This window comes from Notolepis coatsorum (genome assembly GCF_963971535.1).
Source record: "Notolepis coatsorum genome assembly, chromosome: 19".
NCBI lineage: Eukaryota > Metazoa > Chordata > Actinopteri > Aulopiformes > Paralepididae > Notolepis > Notolepis coatsorum.
The window spans coordinates 88,182,502-88,200,489 of record NC_140183.1 but is presented as its reverse complement, the minus strand read 5'-3'; the positions used below and the strand labels follow the sequence as shown (position 1 = coordinate 88,200,489).

Below are 17,988 nucleotides of genomic sequence, written 5' to 3'. Positions count from 1 at the left end.
TTGTTTGTGTGTATGTGTGTGTGTTTCAGTCCCCCATGTTAATTCATATAATGATGTGTGTGTGTGTGTGTGTGTGTGTGTGTGTGTGTGTGTGTGTGTGTGTGTGTGTGTGTGTGTGTGTGTGTGTGTGTGTGTGTGTGTGTGTGTGTGTGTGTGTGTGTGTGTGTGTGTGTGTGTGTGTGTGTGTGTGTGTGTGTGTGTGTGTGTGTGTGTGTGTGTGTGTGTGTGTGTGTGTGTGTGTGTGTGTGTGTGTGTGTGTGCGTGCGTGTGCGTGTGTTGAGGAGCTTCCGTTTCCAAGAAGTGTTTAAGACCTTGTGAGAACATGTTGTCATTAACCCTTTGGCCATGCAATGAAGCCACATGTTCCAAACTGCAGCCCTGCGGCTTATTTGATTGAAAGAAGCAACAAGCATAGATCCCTGAAATGTCGTTGCACACAATTCTCACACCAGGATCTGTGACACAGCGCATTTCCACGCGTACAATATATGCACGTGAGAACGGGCCCTTACCTAGTGTTTAATTTTCCCAAACTTTGTTGCTCATTTTACGAGGTCCCCCCTCCCCTTCTCTATCTCCCCCGCAGTTGCCCCCTCGTCCTCCCATCCTCCCACTCCCCAATATTGTCTTAGAAGAAGGGGTGACATTTAGACAAGGGGAAGAAAACACACTGCCGACAAATATTGGAACGGAGGCAAATAAATCACAAGATGGGAGGGAAGGAGGGCATGGATGGAGGGAGACATGGGCGTTAAACTAGGGGTTAGTAAAGAGCAGCCAGGAGACATGGGCGTTAAACTAGGGCTTAGTAAAGTTATGTAATGTTCAGTTGCTATCGCTATCAGCTCTATCTTTAAATCTTTCAAAATGTTCAGTTGCTATTGCATGCACTCATCTGTGTTTCACTACACACTTGAGTGCATGCTTACCAACTGTCCGTCTGCAACACTAATATCACCGACATCTAAGAAGGGAGATCCCCCCTTGAACGGCCCTTCTAAGGTTTCTCTCCTCCACACTGCCTGTGGAGCATTTTTACCTATTGTTAGGTTTTAGTGAGTTTTTCCTTACCTTTGCGTGGGGTACGTCTGGGAGTGCTTGCATTCTTTCATTTATTTGCATTTATTTTAAATTTGTTGGACCTTATGGTGTTCTTGTTCTGTTCTTGACTTATTGTTATGTTTTCTTCTTGACTTGTTTAAAGAAGACGTGTACGGCCCATGGGGACATTAACGTGTGTTGTCGGGCCTTACAAATAAATTTGATTTGATCTGATTTGTTAAACTAGGGGTTAGTAAGGAGCAACGAGGGGCAACAAGGCACATTTAGTTTGAGGAACATCTGAGAGATGTTCTTATGAAAGTGTGCACGGGACGGGGAAGGTTGAGAGAGGCACTAAAAATGTCTAGACATATACAGTTCTATATTGCTCTATAGTAGAATAGAGGGGGACAACACAATTAACTTTTTTTTGCCATAGTCCTCCCTCTCTTTCTATTTACATAGCCCCCAGTGATGTAACTTCACAGAGAATCGTTTTGATTCCCAGAATAGCATGTAAACTGGAGGGGATGGCATTAGCACTCTTCACCTTTCCTTTTATATAGTATTATTTTTTGTGTGTGAAATTGTATTTGTATTTCAAATGTTTTTTTCGTTTTCTTCCCCAAATATACCCCCTTGTACAGGACTTGTACGGGACCATGCCTGGCCCTCCCAGTGACTTGTACGGGACCATGGCTGGCCCTCCCAGTGACTTGTACGGGACCATGCCTGGCCCTCCCAGTGTCTTGTACGGGACCATGCCTGGCCCTCTCAGTGTCTTGTACGGGACCATGCCTGGCCCTCTCAGTGTCTTGTACGGGACCATGCCTGGCCCTCCCAGTGTCTTGTACGGGACCATGCCTGGCCCTCCCAGTGTCTTGTACGGGACCATGCCTGGCCCTCTCAGTGACTTGTACGGGACCATGCCTGGCCCTCTCAGTGACTTGTACGGGACCATGCCTGGCCCTCTCAGTGACTTGTACGGGACCATGCCTGGCCCTCCCAGTGACTTGTACGGGACCATGCCTGGCCCTCCCAGTGACTTGTACGGGACCATGCCTGGCCCTCTCAGTGACTTGTACGGGACCATGCCTGGCCCTCTCAGTGACTTGTACGGGACCATGCCTGGCCCTCTCAGTGTCTTGTACGGGACCATGCCTGGCCCTCCCAGTGACTTGTACGGGACCATGCCTGGCCCTCCCAGTGACTTGTACGGGACCATGCCTGGCCCTCCCAGTTGACTTGTACGGGACCATGCCTGGCCCTCCCAGTTGACTTGTACGGGACCATGGCTGGTCCTCTCAGTGACTGGGAAGGTCAGCAGGTCTTTGTTCCAGCGCTGTCACACCTGATTGAACTTATTTACTGCTCCGAAGGGCTCATTTGTTGAATCAGATGAGTCAGTGTGGGACCAGGACCAAACGTTGGCAGACTGTAGCTGTCCAGGACCAGCCCAGGGCTGGTGGCCTCTCTACCTGAACCCTGTGACACCGGCTCCGCCATGTACCAATGAATAAATATCCACTGACTACATCCCCTCCCCACCCCTCCCTCTCTCTCTCCTTTTCCCTCTCTCCACATCTAGACAGTCCCCCCCCCCCCCCCCTGCTCTCTCTCCCTCTTTTTTACTCCTCCATGTCGTATTCCCTCCTTTGTGTCCCCCCGTTTTTCTCAGTGACGTCCTCCGTTGTCTCCCACAGCAACGCCATGGTGATGAGCTGGCCACTGTCATGTCCGGCGCCTCCGTTATGCTCATCCCTTCACCCCTCTCTCGTAAATAACTTTGCCTCTTTTTTTTTTTATCTTTATCTTGCCCCCCCCCCCCCCCCCATTTTATCATTCTCTGATTGACTGTAGCCAGGTTGCAGAGTCTTAAGGGATGCTTATTAAAGCTTGAGCACTGAGCTTGGCATCAACAAAGCATGGATAACTTGAGTTCCCTCAATTAGTAATAGTGTGAAGCTTTTACAGACTTGAAGGGGATGCGTTGCGAGGTGGAGCACCTCTCTAAAGCCCATCTTACTTCTACTCGCACTCACATGTGGCCTGGTTTGCTAAGCTCGTCCTGAAATGGTTGCCTCTGGTAAGCATGAACTCCATGAACACAGTACTCCCCAAGGTTATTATGGGATAGAAATTTTACCCACCATCACCCCCCCCCCCCCCCCATCCCCCTCCACCACCACCCCACACTCCCTCCCCCCTTTCAATCTACCTCCCTTCATTCCTGGGGGAACTGCTTTTCTCTGCCTGAGTGTGAATAAAATAGTCATATCTGGTGGAGACTCTCTGTATGAGCATGTTCGCACCCAGCAAAGGCATCTGTGCCAACAAAGAGCTGAATGCACTGCTGTGTATGAATGTGTGAGCAGCGTGTGCATGTGCATGAATATTATGGGATGGAGGTGGTGTTGTCAGGCAGGGAAGTGGGGGCGGCAGAATGGGCGTTGAGCTGTGTGCACATGGGGGAGGGGGGTAAAGAGGGAAGGGACGAGCCATGAATATTATGGGATAGATGGGGTGGAGGTGGGGGGTGCAATGTGCGTGAGGTGGGAATATTGCTGTGAACATATAGACTGAGTAGGAGGTATTGATGATGGTGGTGCGCGTAAATGCACGTGAGTGCATGTGAGTGTGCGCATGCATGTGTGTGTGGGGGCATTCACCCGACAGTAAGAGACAATGGCATGGCATGAGCCTTTGTTGCCATGAGATACGCATGTACAGTTGGAAAAGCAATGCGCTGTCCGTCCATTTCAATGGAAAGTCATGGAAGACCTCTAGAGACCAACATTTCAACTCTTCTTGCCACAATCTATCTACGGTACATAGAGGTTTTGTGAACGCATCTACCTGCAAGTCACAGCTTACAGAACATATTTTCACTCAAAATGGTCAGCTTTGTTACAATGTGGGGTCAAATAAAACTATGTAAAATCCAGTATTTATTTTGTGTGTGAGTGGGGGGTGGGGGGGGGGGGGGGGGGGGGGGGGGTGTACCGGGAGCATGTCTATGTTCCCCGGGTCCTATGTTCCCCGGGTTCTATGTTCCCCGCTTTGATTGATTGATAGATTGAAAATTTTAGACCACCAGCTCTGATTCCAAACTCTAACCTTAACCAGTTCGAACGAGGGCCTAAGCTTAACCGTTCGAAACAAGGCGGACATTAATAATTAATAAAATAATAAAAATTTATAAAATGTTCAATCTGTTAATCAATCAAAGCGGGGAACATAGAACCCGGGGAACATAGGACCCGGGGAACATAGGGATGATCCCGGTGTACCTATAGCATCAGCAGAGCAGTCAATATACGTGGCTTGAAGAAGTACAGCACAGGGTTATTGACCACAAACTGTTAGTTGTGGAAGTGTGTTGCTCATACTACACAATTAAGCTGCTTCATCCTGGTGGACTTTTTGGCTCAGTGTGTCAGCTTTGTACAAGCTTTTCTCTGTCAGCCCACTTGCATGTCTAATTATCCTTGTCTATTGCTGCGCTGGGTTTAATTCACTGAACTAGAAGGTTTCATCTGAATAAAATTAAGCTATTGATGTTGCTATTCATTCATTGTTGAAGTTATTGATTACTGCATTATTATTAGTGGTGTGTGTTTTAAAGGAATTTCAATTCCGTTTTTTTCTGGAACCCTGTGCATGTGTGTGAGAGTGTGTACCTGCATGCATGCATGTGTGTGTGTATGTGTGTGTGTGCACACTGCACACCCACCCAAACGCACGTGTGCATACATGTTTATGTGTGGGTGCGTGGATGTGTATAACAGAGGGAGAGCCTAAAGCATTTCCAGTAATGGTGCTCAAACCATTCCAATGAATTCTTTTGCTGCTTCACAGCATTCTCCTGTAAGATATTGGATGAGAATAAAGTAATAAGTGTTATTCTGAGAGGAAGTCTGAGTGTGTTCCTCTCACAGTATGGCAAGTAGGGACGTCGTTTTGGTATGGCAAGGTATGGCACTCGCCATACCCTGGCAAATCAATATATATATATAAAAAAGAAATTATTTATTTTTTTATAAAAAATTAAACATTCAAATGTTGATTTAGAATTTGAATGTCAACATTATGAACGAAGCTTCGAACTATTCAGTACAGCCCTAGCATGTATTGATATTGTCAATTATCTCACTTTTACTAGGTGACTAACTCAAATATGCCACACAAAAAAAAGGAAAATGGACATACAGAAGTTTTTTAGTCAAAGGGCAGCAGAGACAAGTGATACAGGGACACAGGTAAGGTCTTACAATGGCTTAGTGATTATAACAGTGCAGTTCAGCATTCAGTAACCCATACTTTTTGTGAACGTGTTTTTGATACTACATTCTGTCACACACCTCAAAACCGTACCTAAGGAAAATTGGCTCAATTGCAAGAGAATAAAATAATAGCATAATTTGTATGCAAAATATTGTGGTTCCCTGCTTTAGTCTGTTGACACATTTCTATACTAAATGCTTTTGTAGTCCTGTGTCATACCTAAATTTCACATAAGTGAATTGTATAGAAACAACTCACCAAAAGTGACTATTGCACAACTGATTTGACAAAAAAAAATCCATCAAGGGGGGGAACCCTTCAAACCCCCCCTTCACCCGACCCCCCCCCCCCCCCCCACCCGCCCTCCATGCCATACCTTGGCTTTTACTGAAATGACGCCACTGATGGCAAGCCAGATCCCTTTAACATTATACATTACACTGCATCCCCAGGTGATTTAATTGAAATTCACAGTTCATGGTGTCCAATAAGTTCTACATTGTAAAAAGAAAAAGGCAATCAAGTATATAAGCAGATGAAAAACTTCCATGAGACTCTGTTTTTTTGTGCAATGCAGATGTGCTTCTCCTGACACAATGCTATAGCTGAAGTTGTGGGGCGATGGTTGAGCCAGGACTAGCCATGGTTATTTATCGTTGTCTTCTTGTTGAGAAAGCAGTATGGTCAAAAGCCAACATAGAGCTATGTGGTGCACGACACTACTTACAGTGGGCCAGACAGGTGCTGAGTAGGGTGTAACAAGCAGCACCACAGTTTTACAGGTAGGCCTGCCTAACCCACTGGGGCCACTTGACCTGACGCGTGTCATGTAGGCTGCGGAGTGGACTTGGAGGTTGTCTATGGACTCTTTGGGTTCTTCTGGGTGTATACTGTACATAGGCCAGGTGGACACTGTGAATATTATGGTCTGTCACCAGTGGACTGGAGTTTCCCTAGAGACCATGTGACTGGCATTTTTTCTTTCTTTTCTTTTTAGGAGTTGTATATTATGGGATGTATGCTGCTGGGGTATTATGGTCTGTCAGAGAGGGCGGGGGGGGGGGGGGAGTGTCTCCATGACAACGGGTGGGGGGGGGGCTGGGACTAGTGGAAAGGGGAAGAGTGTGCACCATGCATGTCTAGCAGAAGTGTACGTGCGTGCGTGCGTGTGTGGTGGAGGGGGTGGGGGCAGGCTGAGTATTATGGTCTGTCCGTTGCGAGGTAACTATGCAGAGTTCTGTGAGTGTGGGAGGGGGGATTATTATGGGATGTCTGCCCCCTTTGTGTGTTTGTGAGGATGTTAGCTAAGCTCTGCCTCTGAGGTTGGGGGAGAGAAGGGGGACGGAGCAACGTGTTTGGGGCCATTGTTGACGCTCATTTTAATTCGTTAAATATTGCCTCTCAACCTACTTAATAATCACTGAATAATAGCAATAGCTGAGCAAACAGGTAGATTTATAATTGTACACCGAGAGAGAGGCGGGGAGACCTCGACCCGGGACTACACACTACTAGGCTACACAGTAAGTTTCTTACATGTGTGTGGATATGTTTTGAATACTTCAAGTTTTCCCAGATCATGCATTTTATATCGAGAGGGAAATTAATTGTTACAGCTCACATTTAAGACAGTGATTAATGACAATCTAGTTTTTCCATGTAGTCCTATTTATAGGTCTACATGCAAACCAATAACACATCATTATTATGTCATTACAGATAATCGAGTTAGGCAACTTGTTTGAGTCCGTATAGGTGGCCAATTACATGCATAGCTATTTGAATAATTAGAAAATGACCAGGTTTGCCCATTTTTCTCTCTCTCTCTCTCTCTCTTCTACAGCCCCCCCCCCTCCCTCCCTGGACCCCCCCCCCCCGTTCCAGTCTCCAGCAGCAGCCAGCCCCACGTCTTTCCCTCCCTTGCAGACAAAGCAAGGTTTAAGAGGGATTATTCATTCGCTTTGCTATAATAAATAATATTGAAATATAAAAAATGTCGGGTAGCGAGGATGAGAGGGAAGACTTTGGACCTAACGTCACTAGAGATGACCACTCCTCACTTGTTCGCGGTAAGTAAGCAGCTCACTGACTCGGACAGGGAGGTCCGTCTCCGACTTTAGCTTAGCCCCTTTCGTGTCTGTGATGCGTCCACAGTCACTTGCTCCTCAATAGGAAACCAACCTAGATTCACCCTGAAGGACTGGTTCTGGCCGAACCGTTTGTTATACAAGTATCACAGATCAATTTCAAAGGTGCTCACAGTTGCAGGAGAGTTTCGGACAGAGATACGGGATGGTTTGAAAGCTCTGCGTTGCTAATAAACATTTTAAATATTTTTTTATAAACTGGTCAACACTGCTCAAAACGGCTGCCTGGTGCGCCTGCGCTGTGATCACAGCGCATGCGCATCATGCACCCAACGCCGGAAATAATGCAGTGTTGACCAGTTTATATATTTTTTTTTAAATGTTTATTAGCAACGCAGAGCTTTCAAACCATCCCGTATCTCTGTCCGAAACCCTCGTGCAGCTGTGAGTACCTTTGAAATTGATCTGTGATACTTGTATAACAAACGGTTCGGCCAGAACCAGTCCTTCAGGGTGAATCTAGGTTGGTTTCCTATTGAGGAGCAAGTGACTGTGGATTCACTCCGTGCATCACAGTCACGAAAGGGGCTAACTTTAGCTTTGCCTTCATGTCGGCTAGCTCAGCTATAGCTAACCTAGCTAGTGGGCTCGGCCCATGACTCGCCACCATGATAGGTGATTATTAGTTAGCTAACTTGGCCAGAGCGTGCTTATACAGTTTCTTATCATTTATCACCGTGACCCCCCCTCTTGTCAATTATTTGACAACAACATAAATATGGGTCAACTTTCAATGAGAAAACGTCACTGAGTTGCAAACTGCGCTGTTGTCATTATTCACTGCGTGTGTTGTTGCTCTGGATCAGCAGCGTGCACGACCATTTTGACAAGTTGTGTGTGATTGCGTGCATGGCGGGGGAGTATTGTTATTGTGCAGTGTGCACCACTACTAACATTGCCGTGTCCACGTGTCCACAGTCCATATTCATGCTAATTAATGTATATCACCTCCTAATGTACAGTCTCCTCCCCATCATATTCTCTGTTAGGATCTATGGGTAACAGTACTGTATATTTGCATATCGTATATGTCCCTATGCCATAAATGTCATATATATGTTGTGTATGTCATAAATGTCACTATGCATTGAAAATGGGGGACCCTGATGTAAACAAGACGAAAGTCTTTCTCTGGTCTGCATCCCCATAACAATTGTGTGTATTGAGCCGTACTGTACTGTACTGTACCCATTCTGCAATCTGTTAAATAAAGTTTTCATTCATTCATTTATTCAGATGAGGATGAACCGGAGGATGCTGCTGTATCTGACGTAGAGGTGCCTAAAGCAAAGAAGAAGAAGAAAGCAAAGAAGAGCAACCGCGAGAGCAGGAGCAGCAAGAGACAGAGACCTGTCAGAGAGGTAGACTGTAGCTGCCGACACATTTGCATACACGGGTCATTCTATTAATAAGGGGGGGGGGGCTGAGATAATTATATAGATCACACGATTTTTTAGGGTTATCATCACATATACTTAAACTTCCCATGTTCCCAAGTCTGTGACTGCATTCATAATTCATTCATAACAAGGCTTGTTTACCGGGTACACATCAAACATAGAAAACTTCTCACAAACTTCTATCAGCTTGATGCCTTCCAAATAGTGAGCCAAAAGCATGACATCGTAACTATACAAGTAACTATGTTGGCAAATATTTATTGATATTTGTGTTCATTATAAATAAAAGATGTTCTCGTTTAAATGACAAGTTATTGAGCTAAACGTTATGCTAGCAACATATTCAAAGGGGCCACGTATGTAACTTGTTTGTAAACATTTTCCTGATCAATCGCCTCTAATCCGAAACATCATCTTGTCTTCCGACCGCTTACAAAATAAAAGTGACTATTATTGTCATCATGGTTGCAAAGCTACAGCGATCAACGTGTTGTTAGTTAATGTGTTGTGTGTGTCTGCCAAACCTGTTACAACAAAATAGTTTGATTTGTCATTATTACCCAGCTGAGAAGTTAGGGAAAGACAACCTGTTATCATCTATCTATGCCTTGCTGCACAGGACAGGATACAAACAAAATGTGGGTGATGCAATCGGATAATGTATTTTGAGTGCTCTATTACAATGTAATGAATACACCTACCGCAAGCCTAGCTAACAGCAGGGTAGGATCTTTATAATAAGCCTACAGTACCACAAGCCTAGCTAACAGCAGGGTAGGATCTTTATAATAAGCCTACAGTACCGCAAGCCTAGCTAACAGCAGGGTAGGATCTTTATAATAAGCCTACAGTACCGCAAGCCTAGCTAACAGCAGGGTAGGATCTTTATAATAAGCCTACAGTACCACAAGCCTAGCTAACAGCAGGGTAGGATTTTTATAATAAGCCTACAGTACCACAAGCCTAGCTAACAGCAGGGTAGGATCTTTATAATAAGCCTACAGTACCACAAGCCTAGCTAACAGCAGGGTTAGCCCCTTTCGTGACTGTGATGCACCGAGTGAATCCACAGTCACTTGCTCCTCAATTGGAAACCAACGTATGTTGAGCATGAAGGACTGGTTCTGGCCGAACCGTTCGTTATACAAGTATCACAGAGACATTTCAAAGGTACTCACAGTTGCACGAGGGTTTCGGACAGAGATACGGGATGGTTTGAAAGCTCTGCGTTGCTAATAAACATTTTAAATATGTTTTATAAACTGGTCAACACTGCTCAAAATGGGTTTATTTTTCCGGCGTTGGCTGCCTGGTGCGCCTGCGCTGTGATAACAGCGCATGCGCATCATGCACCCAATGCCGGAAATAATGCAGTGTTGACTAGTTTATAAAAGATATTTAAAATGTTTATTAGCAACGCAGAGCTTTCAAACCATCCCGTATCTCTGTCCGAAACCCTCGTGCAACTGTGAGTACCTTTGAAATGTCTCTGTGATACTTGTATAACGAACGGTTCGGCCAGAACCAGTCCTTCATGGTCAACATACGTTGGTTTCCAATTGAGGAGCAAGTGACTGTGGATTCACTCAGTGCATCACAGTCACGAAAGGGGCTACAGCAGGGTAGGATCTTTATAATAAGCCTACCACAAGCCTAGCTAACAGCAGGGTAGGATCTTTATAATAAGCCTACCACAAGCCTAGCTAACAGAAGGGTAGGATCTTTATAATAAGCCTACCACAAGCCTAGCTAACAGCAGGGTAGGATCTTTATAATAAGCCTACCACAAGCCTAGCTAACAGAAGGGTAGGTTCTTTATAATAAGCCTACCACAAGCCTTAGCCTAGCTAACAGAAGGGTAGGTTTTTTCTCGTTTTCGTCGTCTTTATTGATACGGAGTGTGGTGGTTAAACTATGTTGCCCTCTTCTCTTTCTCTCTCACTTGCTGAATGAAATCAAACTGTCCACAACGTGAAAAATGGTTTCATCTACACTCTAATGTTTCGAAATGTTGAGGTGTATATGATGTTTAGACATGTTGAGGTGTGTGTGATATTTAGACATATTAAAAAAAAAAAAATCTAACCCTAACTAACCTTACTGTCATGCACTTGTCCTAATAAACTAACCTACACTGTAGCACTCAACACTTTGATGAATTGATTGATTGATTGATTGATTGAAAACTTTATTAACAGATTGCAGAATGGGTACAGTACAGTACAGCTCAATACACACAATTGTTAAGGGGATGCAGACCAGAGAAAGACTTTCGTCTTGTTTACATCAGGGTCCCCCATTTTCAATTCATCAGGACATCTATGACATACATGACATACAGATAGTCAGTACTATCTATACATTTATGACATACCAGATTTTCAAATACAGTACTGTTTGTGATACAGAAGGAGTCAGGAAAAGGGAGTATATACATTTGACGTAGAAACTGTACATTGGAGGAGGTTGGGTGGGGGGGGGTTGGGTACACTGGGATATTGACAACCATACTGGGTAATCTACATTGGAGGTGGTTGGGGGGGGGGGGGGGGGGGCACACTGTATACACAAGCAAAACTGTACATTGAGGGGGGGGGGGGAGACACTGTACAAACAAACAAAATTGTACATTGGACTATTGACAAAACCATACTAGGTAAATGACTGTACATTGGAGGGGGTTGGGTTAGGATATTTACAGGGGCCAGTGTTGAATTGCAGTCTCCCGTAGGTGTCCCTTGAGAGAGGTTTTGAAAGTGGGTAGTGATCCACATTCCTTTACAGCTTTGGGTAGGGCGTTCCACATTGATGTGGCATAATTGCGAAACGTGTTTAGTCCCTTATTTGAGCCGAATCTGGGTTTAACATGATTTGTGGAGCTCCCTCTGGTGTTGTGATCGTGGTATTCACTGACCTTTGGGAAGTATTTTGACATGTACATGGGTACCTTGGTCGTGTAGTGTATCTTGTAGACCACTGTAGAACACTGTTGCTCAGCTGATAGAGTTGTGCCCTTCCTTCCTGATGGCTTGTCGTACAGAACTTGTAAGTCGCTTTGGATAAAAGTGTCAGCTAAATGACTAAATGTAAACGTAAATGTAAATATGATGTTTAGACATGTTGAGGTGTGTACAGTGTATGATATTTAGACATGTTGAGGTGTATATTATGGAAAAACCATGGAGTTGGAATTTGCATACAATAACTCTTACTCATGAAATGAGACACTCCGAACTATAAATCACATAATTGTATCGGTTTTAAATCACATACAAAATTTGACCCTAATGTCACACTTGGGCCCCGGCCCCCTTATTTTTTATTTATTTTTTTGGTCTTTTTCCCCCTCCATTTTCCGCCGATTTTCTCCCATCCCAATGTTAGTCGTATGTCAATTCCCAGTCCCTTCCTGGTCGCTGCGCACTTACCCCCCACAGTCAGATCATCTGGGAGAGTGGAGGCTACCACGTGCTTCCTCCGACACACGTCCAGCCAATCACCGCTTCTTTTCACCTGGCAGCGCGGATTCTCATTGAGAGGGCGTAGCGTGTGGGAGGACCACACTATCCCCCTCACGTCCAATCCGCGCTTAGCAGGCGCCCCGACCGAACTGTAGGAGTCGCTGTTTACAACGACCCGGACCCACCCCGCCAGCTTCCAATTGTATCAGTGCAGACGGCCAGCCAAGCTGGTGACAACCCCGGAGCTGTGAGCTGGATTCGAACAGGCAAATCCAGCTCAGCTCCGGGGCTGGTGACGAACGCAATCTCCGCTCGGCCACCTAACCGCCTCCCCGGCCCCCTTATTAATGCCCACACGTTACTCCAAGGGCAAGGCAAAGCCCCGTTCCACCCCAGTAGCCAATGTAATGCCAACAACAAATGTAGTTGTCAACTAGGGCCGGCCGGGTGGGTGTTCCCAAGGGCTGAAGTGGTCTCTTTGTTGCAGTAAAAAAGTGATAAATTCCACTTGTCATGTAACTTACTGTGTCAGTTACATTTTCTACAAATGTTGCATTGTGCAATAGCTGTTGCAGACATTATTATAGATGTATGAAGTAGTACAGGCTGTGAGAGAGAGTCTTTACTAACCTGCACACATGGAGTTAACTGTTAACTGTAAAATGTCAAGCAATGGTAAATCGTTAGTTTGCATGAGACTGATTAACCCCCCCCCCCCCCCCAAAAAGAGGGGGTGCTCTCATGGAGGTTGGGCTTGCACTGTTTTTAGCTCATAGAAACTGGCTAGCTATGTCGATTCTATTCTATAAATGAACCATATGTAGAATGATCGTCTGGAGGCTATGACTTGGTGCAAGCTCGTTTATTGACAACTCCAGTATGTAGTAACAGACAGACCCCTTCACGTTCCGTGTAACAATATATAACTCCAGATCAATGCGCATGCCTTAGAACTACCCCTGCATATCTTATATACTTCCGTATATGACACCATACTTCATAATAAGTCAAAATCTGAACAGACAGAGAAATACAGTTATTTTACTCTCAGTCAACAGTAGCCTATACAAATGGCTAACAAAACCAATCTCTATTGGTTCATACATTGTTTTTGTAGTTGGATTATCTGTCACCAGCAGCACCACCTTCCCAACATTTCATAGATCAACTGCCAGCTGCAGGATCTAACCAAACAAGCAAACTGGGGTTTCTTCATCAACCATAGTTGTTGAATGATGAAGAAACCTATTTCCTGGGAATGGGAGTATAAGGGGGAGCTGGAGTGATGCATGGCTATATGAACTCATCTGCGCTCAAAACAATGACCGTGGCTTGTTCTCTCCTGCAGGAGTTGCCTCTCAGCCCCCCTGAGCCCCTGGCCAGCGTGGAGAAAGTGGAGAGGGATGCGGCGGTGGGAGGAGGGGCGCGGTCGGAGAGCGAGGGAAGCGATTACGCCCCGGGGAGGAAAAAGAAGAAGCGCTCGAGCTCCGTCAAAGAGAAGAAGAAGGGAGGCGGGACGGCGGAGAAGGGAGGCAGCTCGTCGGGCTCCAAGAGCAAACGCAAAGAGCCGGAGCCGGACGAGGACGACGATGACGAGGACGACAGCCAGGTGAGAGGACAACCTTTCAGCGCGTATTGTGCACAGTGGGACCGGGGGGGGGGTTCTGATATCAAGCTTGATGGGTGATGCATTGTAGAATCTTGCATATTCACCGGTGTTCAATTTGATCTCTATACTTAAAAAAATAGGTATACAAATGTAATGGGACTGAATCAGTCTGTAATAATTATTATTAATAATAATAATAATAATCAACTTTTTTTGTATAGCACCTTTCATACAAGAATTGCAGCCCAAAGTGCTTTACAGCAGTAAAATAGACACACATTGAGCATAAAATAGACAGAATAAAAGCAATGCAGAAAGTAAGTAAGAAAGTAAAAGCAGTGCAGACATAGATTGATTGGTGAGAAGCAAACCGATAATTAAATTGAAACAAATATTTACTCACACAATTTAAAGACTGATTTTTCTGTTTGATAATTTAAAGACTTTCTTCTCTGTTTGATAATCACATAGTTCAAAACCTGACAGTTTGAATGTATTCTGTTAAAATCCTAGACCAGGTTATTAGTTCACTGACAGCATTCAGTTTATACCTTGATATAGATAAACACACATACGTTTAGATAGGCTTCAATTCCAGTATTGCATTAATTTCATGGTGGGAGGGGGCAGAGAAATGAGCTGGTACCTCACCTGCACATGTTTCCGCTCGAGTCCCTGTGGACAGTTTTATCCTAGAACAATTTACCAAACCTTTAAACTAAAAGTTACTAACTACTAGCGTTCCCCTGCCTCTTCTCCTCAACCCCCCCCCCCCCCCCCCCTTCAGCCTAAGAGTTCCTCCCAGCTGCTGGATGACTGGGGGATGAAGGACATTGACCATATCTTCACTCAGGAAGACTACAGCTCCCTCACCAACTACAAGGCCTTCAGCCAGTTTGTCAGGTGAGAGGTCCCCTTTTAACTAGGGGTGGGAGTGGGACGATACATCGATCCAGATCGATATATCGATCTATTATCAATGATCCAATAGGATTGATGCAATGTAAAAAGATCGGTTCATATTGCGATACTCTTATTTTGAAAATCCTGTGGCGAGTCGTATCCGCCAGCAGTAGCGTCTGAAACGCAGTGTAGACATTACAACAGAGCAAAGCTAGTGCTACATAGTGTGCCTAGTTTGTGACCCCGAAATAAGTCCCTGCTGTTTTATTCCGCAACGGGTGAAATGCATCTAACATGCTTTGCATCCCCGCCATTCCTTTATGCCCACGTCGCGTTAAAGACCGAAATTAACGTTACGTTAGTGTAAGCTAACAAGCTAACCCTGATCAGAGCCATAGAGAGAACAGCAGAGGGACATTAGTGGGGATTGGGGAAGGGGGAGGGGCATTCTCCCTTTCTGTGTGTATACGCGATAATTTGCTGTGTAATTAATTAATCTAATTAACGCTGTAAACTGACAGCCCTAATTTAAACATAAAAAATACAATACATAATAAATGTATTCACGATCATCATGCAACATAAAACAATTGTAGGAACGGTTTGGGAAAGGAAGGGGTTTTAGGTTGCGTGTTGTGAGTTCCAAAAATTTTTACTTAAAGTTTAAAGCTCAATATATCAAAACGTGGCACTTTACAGTGAACAGGAGGTCTATTTGTATTAAAAACAATAGATTGTTTTTCATTTAAATGTCTGGAAGAGCTCAAAAATAAAAATGCCAAATGATATTACCGTTGCCTTTTTTGAGTTGATCTAAATCAGGGGTCTCAAACTCAATTTACCTGGGGGCCGCTGGAGGTAGAGTCTGGGTGAGGCTGGGCCGCATCAAATATTCCACAAAAAAAGAGTTTCAAGTATTCAAAAAAAAAAGTACAACTGATCCAATCTTCTCAATATTTACTTAGCAATAACATTTCAGAACATGAACGGTTCTTCAGAACATGAACGGTTCTTCAGAACATAGGCTTCTCAGTGGTGTCAGTGGACTCAACCACATGCAGCTATGGAAATGCACTGTACATTTATTTTTATAATCAAATCACCAGCCAGTATTTCAGTTATTCTGGTTGCTGTGCGATCTGAGGGGGATTTGCTTTTGTTTGCCTTCAAACATGGTCTCCATCACTTCAGTCATACATTATTTTATTATGTATGCATCAGAGAGAGAGAATGGCTTCTTGTGTTTAGCCAACACCCATGCCACTGAGTGAGGACTTGGTTGCTTTTTCTCATTGTGACATAGATTTAATAATAATTCTGCTTACCGCTTGATATGATGATTTCATTCCATTTATTTGTGTGGTTCTTAGCACTGTTTTGTTTCGTAGTGGCGTTTCAAATTGCCACTCTTCACAAGAGCTACCGTTTCTTGGCATATTAGTCACATTGGTTTGGTGCTGGACTCAGGACATGCATTAAAGCATTCCGTCTCCAGACGGATTTCCGTCAATTTGATTGGGGAGATCCGTCCATTTGATTCGCAGTCTGACGGAATTGGCTACCTGGTATAATATGATTTGTAGATGCATACAGATTGAAACAAAATTGAGCCAATCAGAGGCGCCAAATATGGAAAAGGGCTTTTTTTCCCTATCGCGCCAAGCAGTCATCATCACTCAGCGACTCGAGAGACAGGATTACGCTGCTCACTCCGGAGGCTCGCTCCGCGGTTGCAGCTGCAGGCTATTGGGCGAGTGACAATTGCGAGGTCTGAGAAGTTTGTCCGCCACATGGCAGGGTAACAAAATAGTCATGTAAAATAATTAAAAACTGCGGTGTGTTTTGGTTTTACGAGTCGCCTTTTTTGCAGCCTCACGCGTCAACTGCTTGTTTACCAACGTCACAGCCACCACGCTGCTTGCACTCGGCTCGCTGCTATATACCGATTAGCTAACGTTAGCTTAATAGCGTCGGTTAAATGGAAGGAGTAAGCCGGCCACTAAAAAGAGAACCCACCGCGGGTTTCTCAGATGAAAAGGATCAACGGGACCACCTAACAAAAGGTTTCGAGAGGAGAGGACGTTTGAAGAGACTGGCTAGGCAGCGCTACTGGGGGCTGTAGTGGTGAGTTAACTTGTTCCGTGTGCCGCAACGATGTCAAAAAGAAAAACAGAACAACACGTTTGTCATTGTCGTGTTACTTCACAGTACAATATGTGAGTCCCCTACTGTGGTTGTGAGTATACGTTTATTAGCTTAACTCCGTAGCAACATCACACAGGTGTATCTGTATATTTACAGTACTGTATATTTCTCTCCCACCCACCCCCTCCTAATGTACAGTCTCCTCCCCATATGTATATAATCTCTGTTAGGATCTATGGGTAACGGTACTGTATATTTTCTCCCACCCACCCACCCCCTCCTAATGTACAGTCTCCTCCCCATCATATGTATAATCTCTGTCAGGATCTATGGGTAACATTACTGTATATTTGCATATCGTATATGTCACAAATGTAACAGTACTATATACCTGTAGTATGTCCCTATGCCATAAATGTCATGATGTCAATGTCATGCATGTCATAAATGTCACTATGAATTGAAAATGGGGGACCCTGATGATGTAAACAAGACAAACGTCTTTCTCTGGTCTGCATCCCCTTAACAATTGTGTGTATTGAGCCATACTGTATTGTACCCATTCTGCAATCGGTTAAATATTGATTGATTGTTATAACAGATTGCAGAATGGGTACAATACAGTACAGCTCAATACACACAATTGTCAAGGGATTGCAGACCAGAGAAAGACTTTCCTCTTGTTTACATCAGGGTCCCCCATTTTCAATTCATCATAACATATATGACATACATGACATACAGATAGATAATACTGCTACATCTATACATTTATGACGTACCAGATTTACAAATACAGTATTGTTTGTGATACAATAAGAGTCTAAAAAAGAGCATATACATTTGACGAAGAAACTGTACATTGGAGGAGGTTGGGTGGAGGGGGGGGGGACTGTACATTGGAGGTGGTTGGGGAGGGAAGGGTTGGGTAGGCGGGGTGGGGGGGTAACTGTACATTGGATTATCGACGAAACCGAAACAAGTAGGCTCCCTTAAAA

General features: G+C 44.5%; 1 protein-coding gene across 2 annotated transcripts in view; it reads left to right on the top strand.

Annotated features, from left to right (window-relative positions):
- Nucleotides 1-7,201: 7,201 nt before the first annotated feature.
- chd4b (chromodomain helicase DNA binding protein 4b) overlaps nucleotides 7,202-17,988 on the top strand; it is a 133,654-nt gene continuing 122,867 nt past the window's right edge. For both annotated transcript variants that reach the window (XM_084336800.1, XM_084336799.1), the window contains exons 1-4: nucleotides 7,202-7,394; nucleotides 8,709-8,833; nucleotides 13,682-13,942; nucleotides 14,730-14,845. In XM_084336800.1, the coding sequence (XP_084192926.1) occupies nucleotides 7,319-7,394; nucleotides 8,709-8,833; nucleotides 13,682-13,942; nucleotides 14,730-14,845 (578 nt within the window). In that variant the 5' untranslated portion in view covers nucleotides 7,202-7,318. The remainder of the gene's footprint in view (nucleotides 7,395-8,708; nucleotides 8,834-13,681; nucleotides 13,943-14,729; nucleotides 14,846-17,988) is intronic.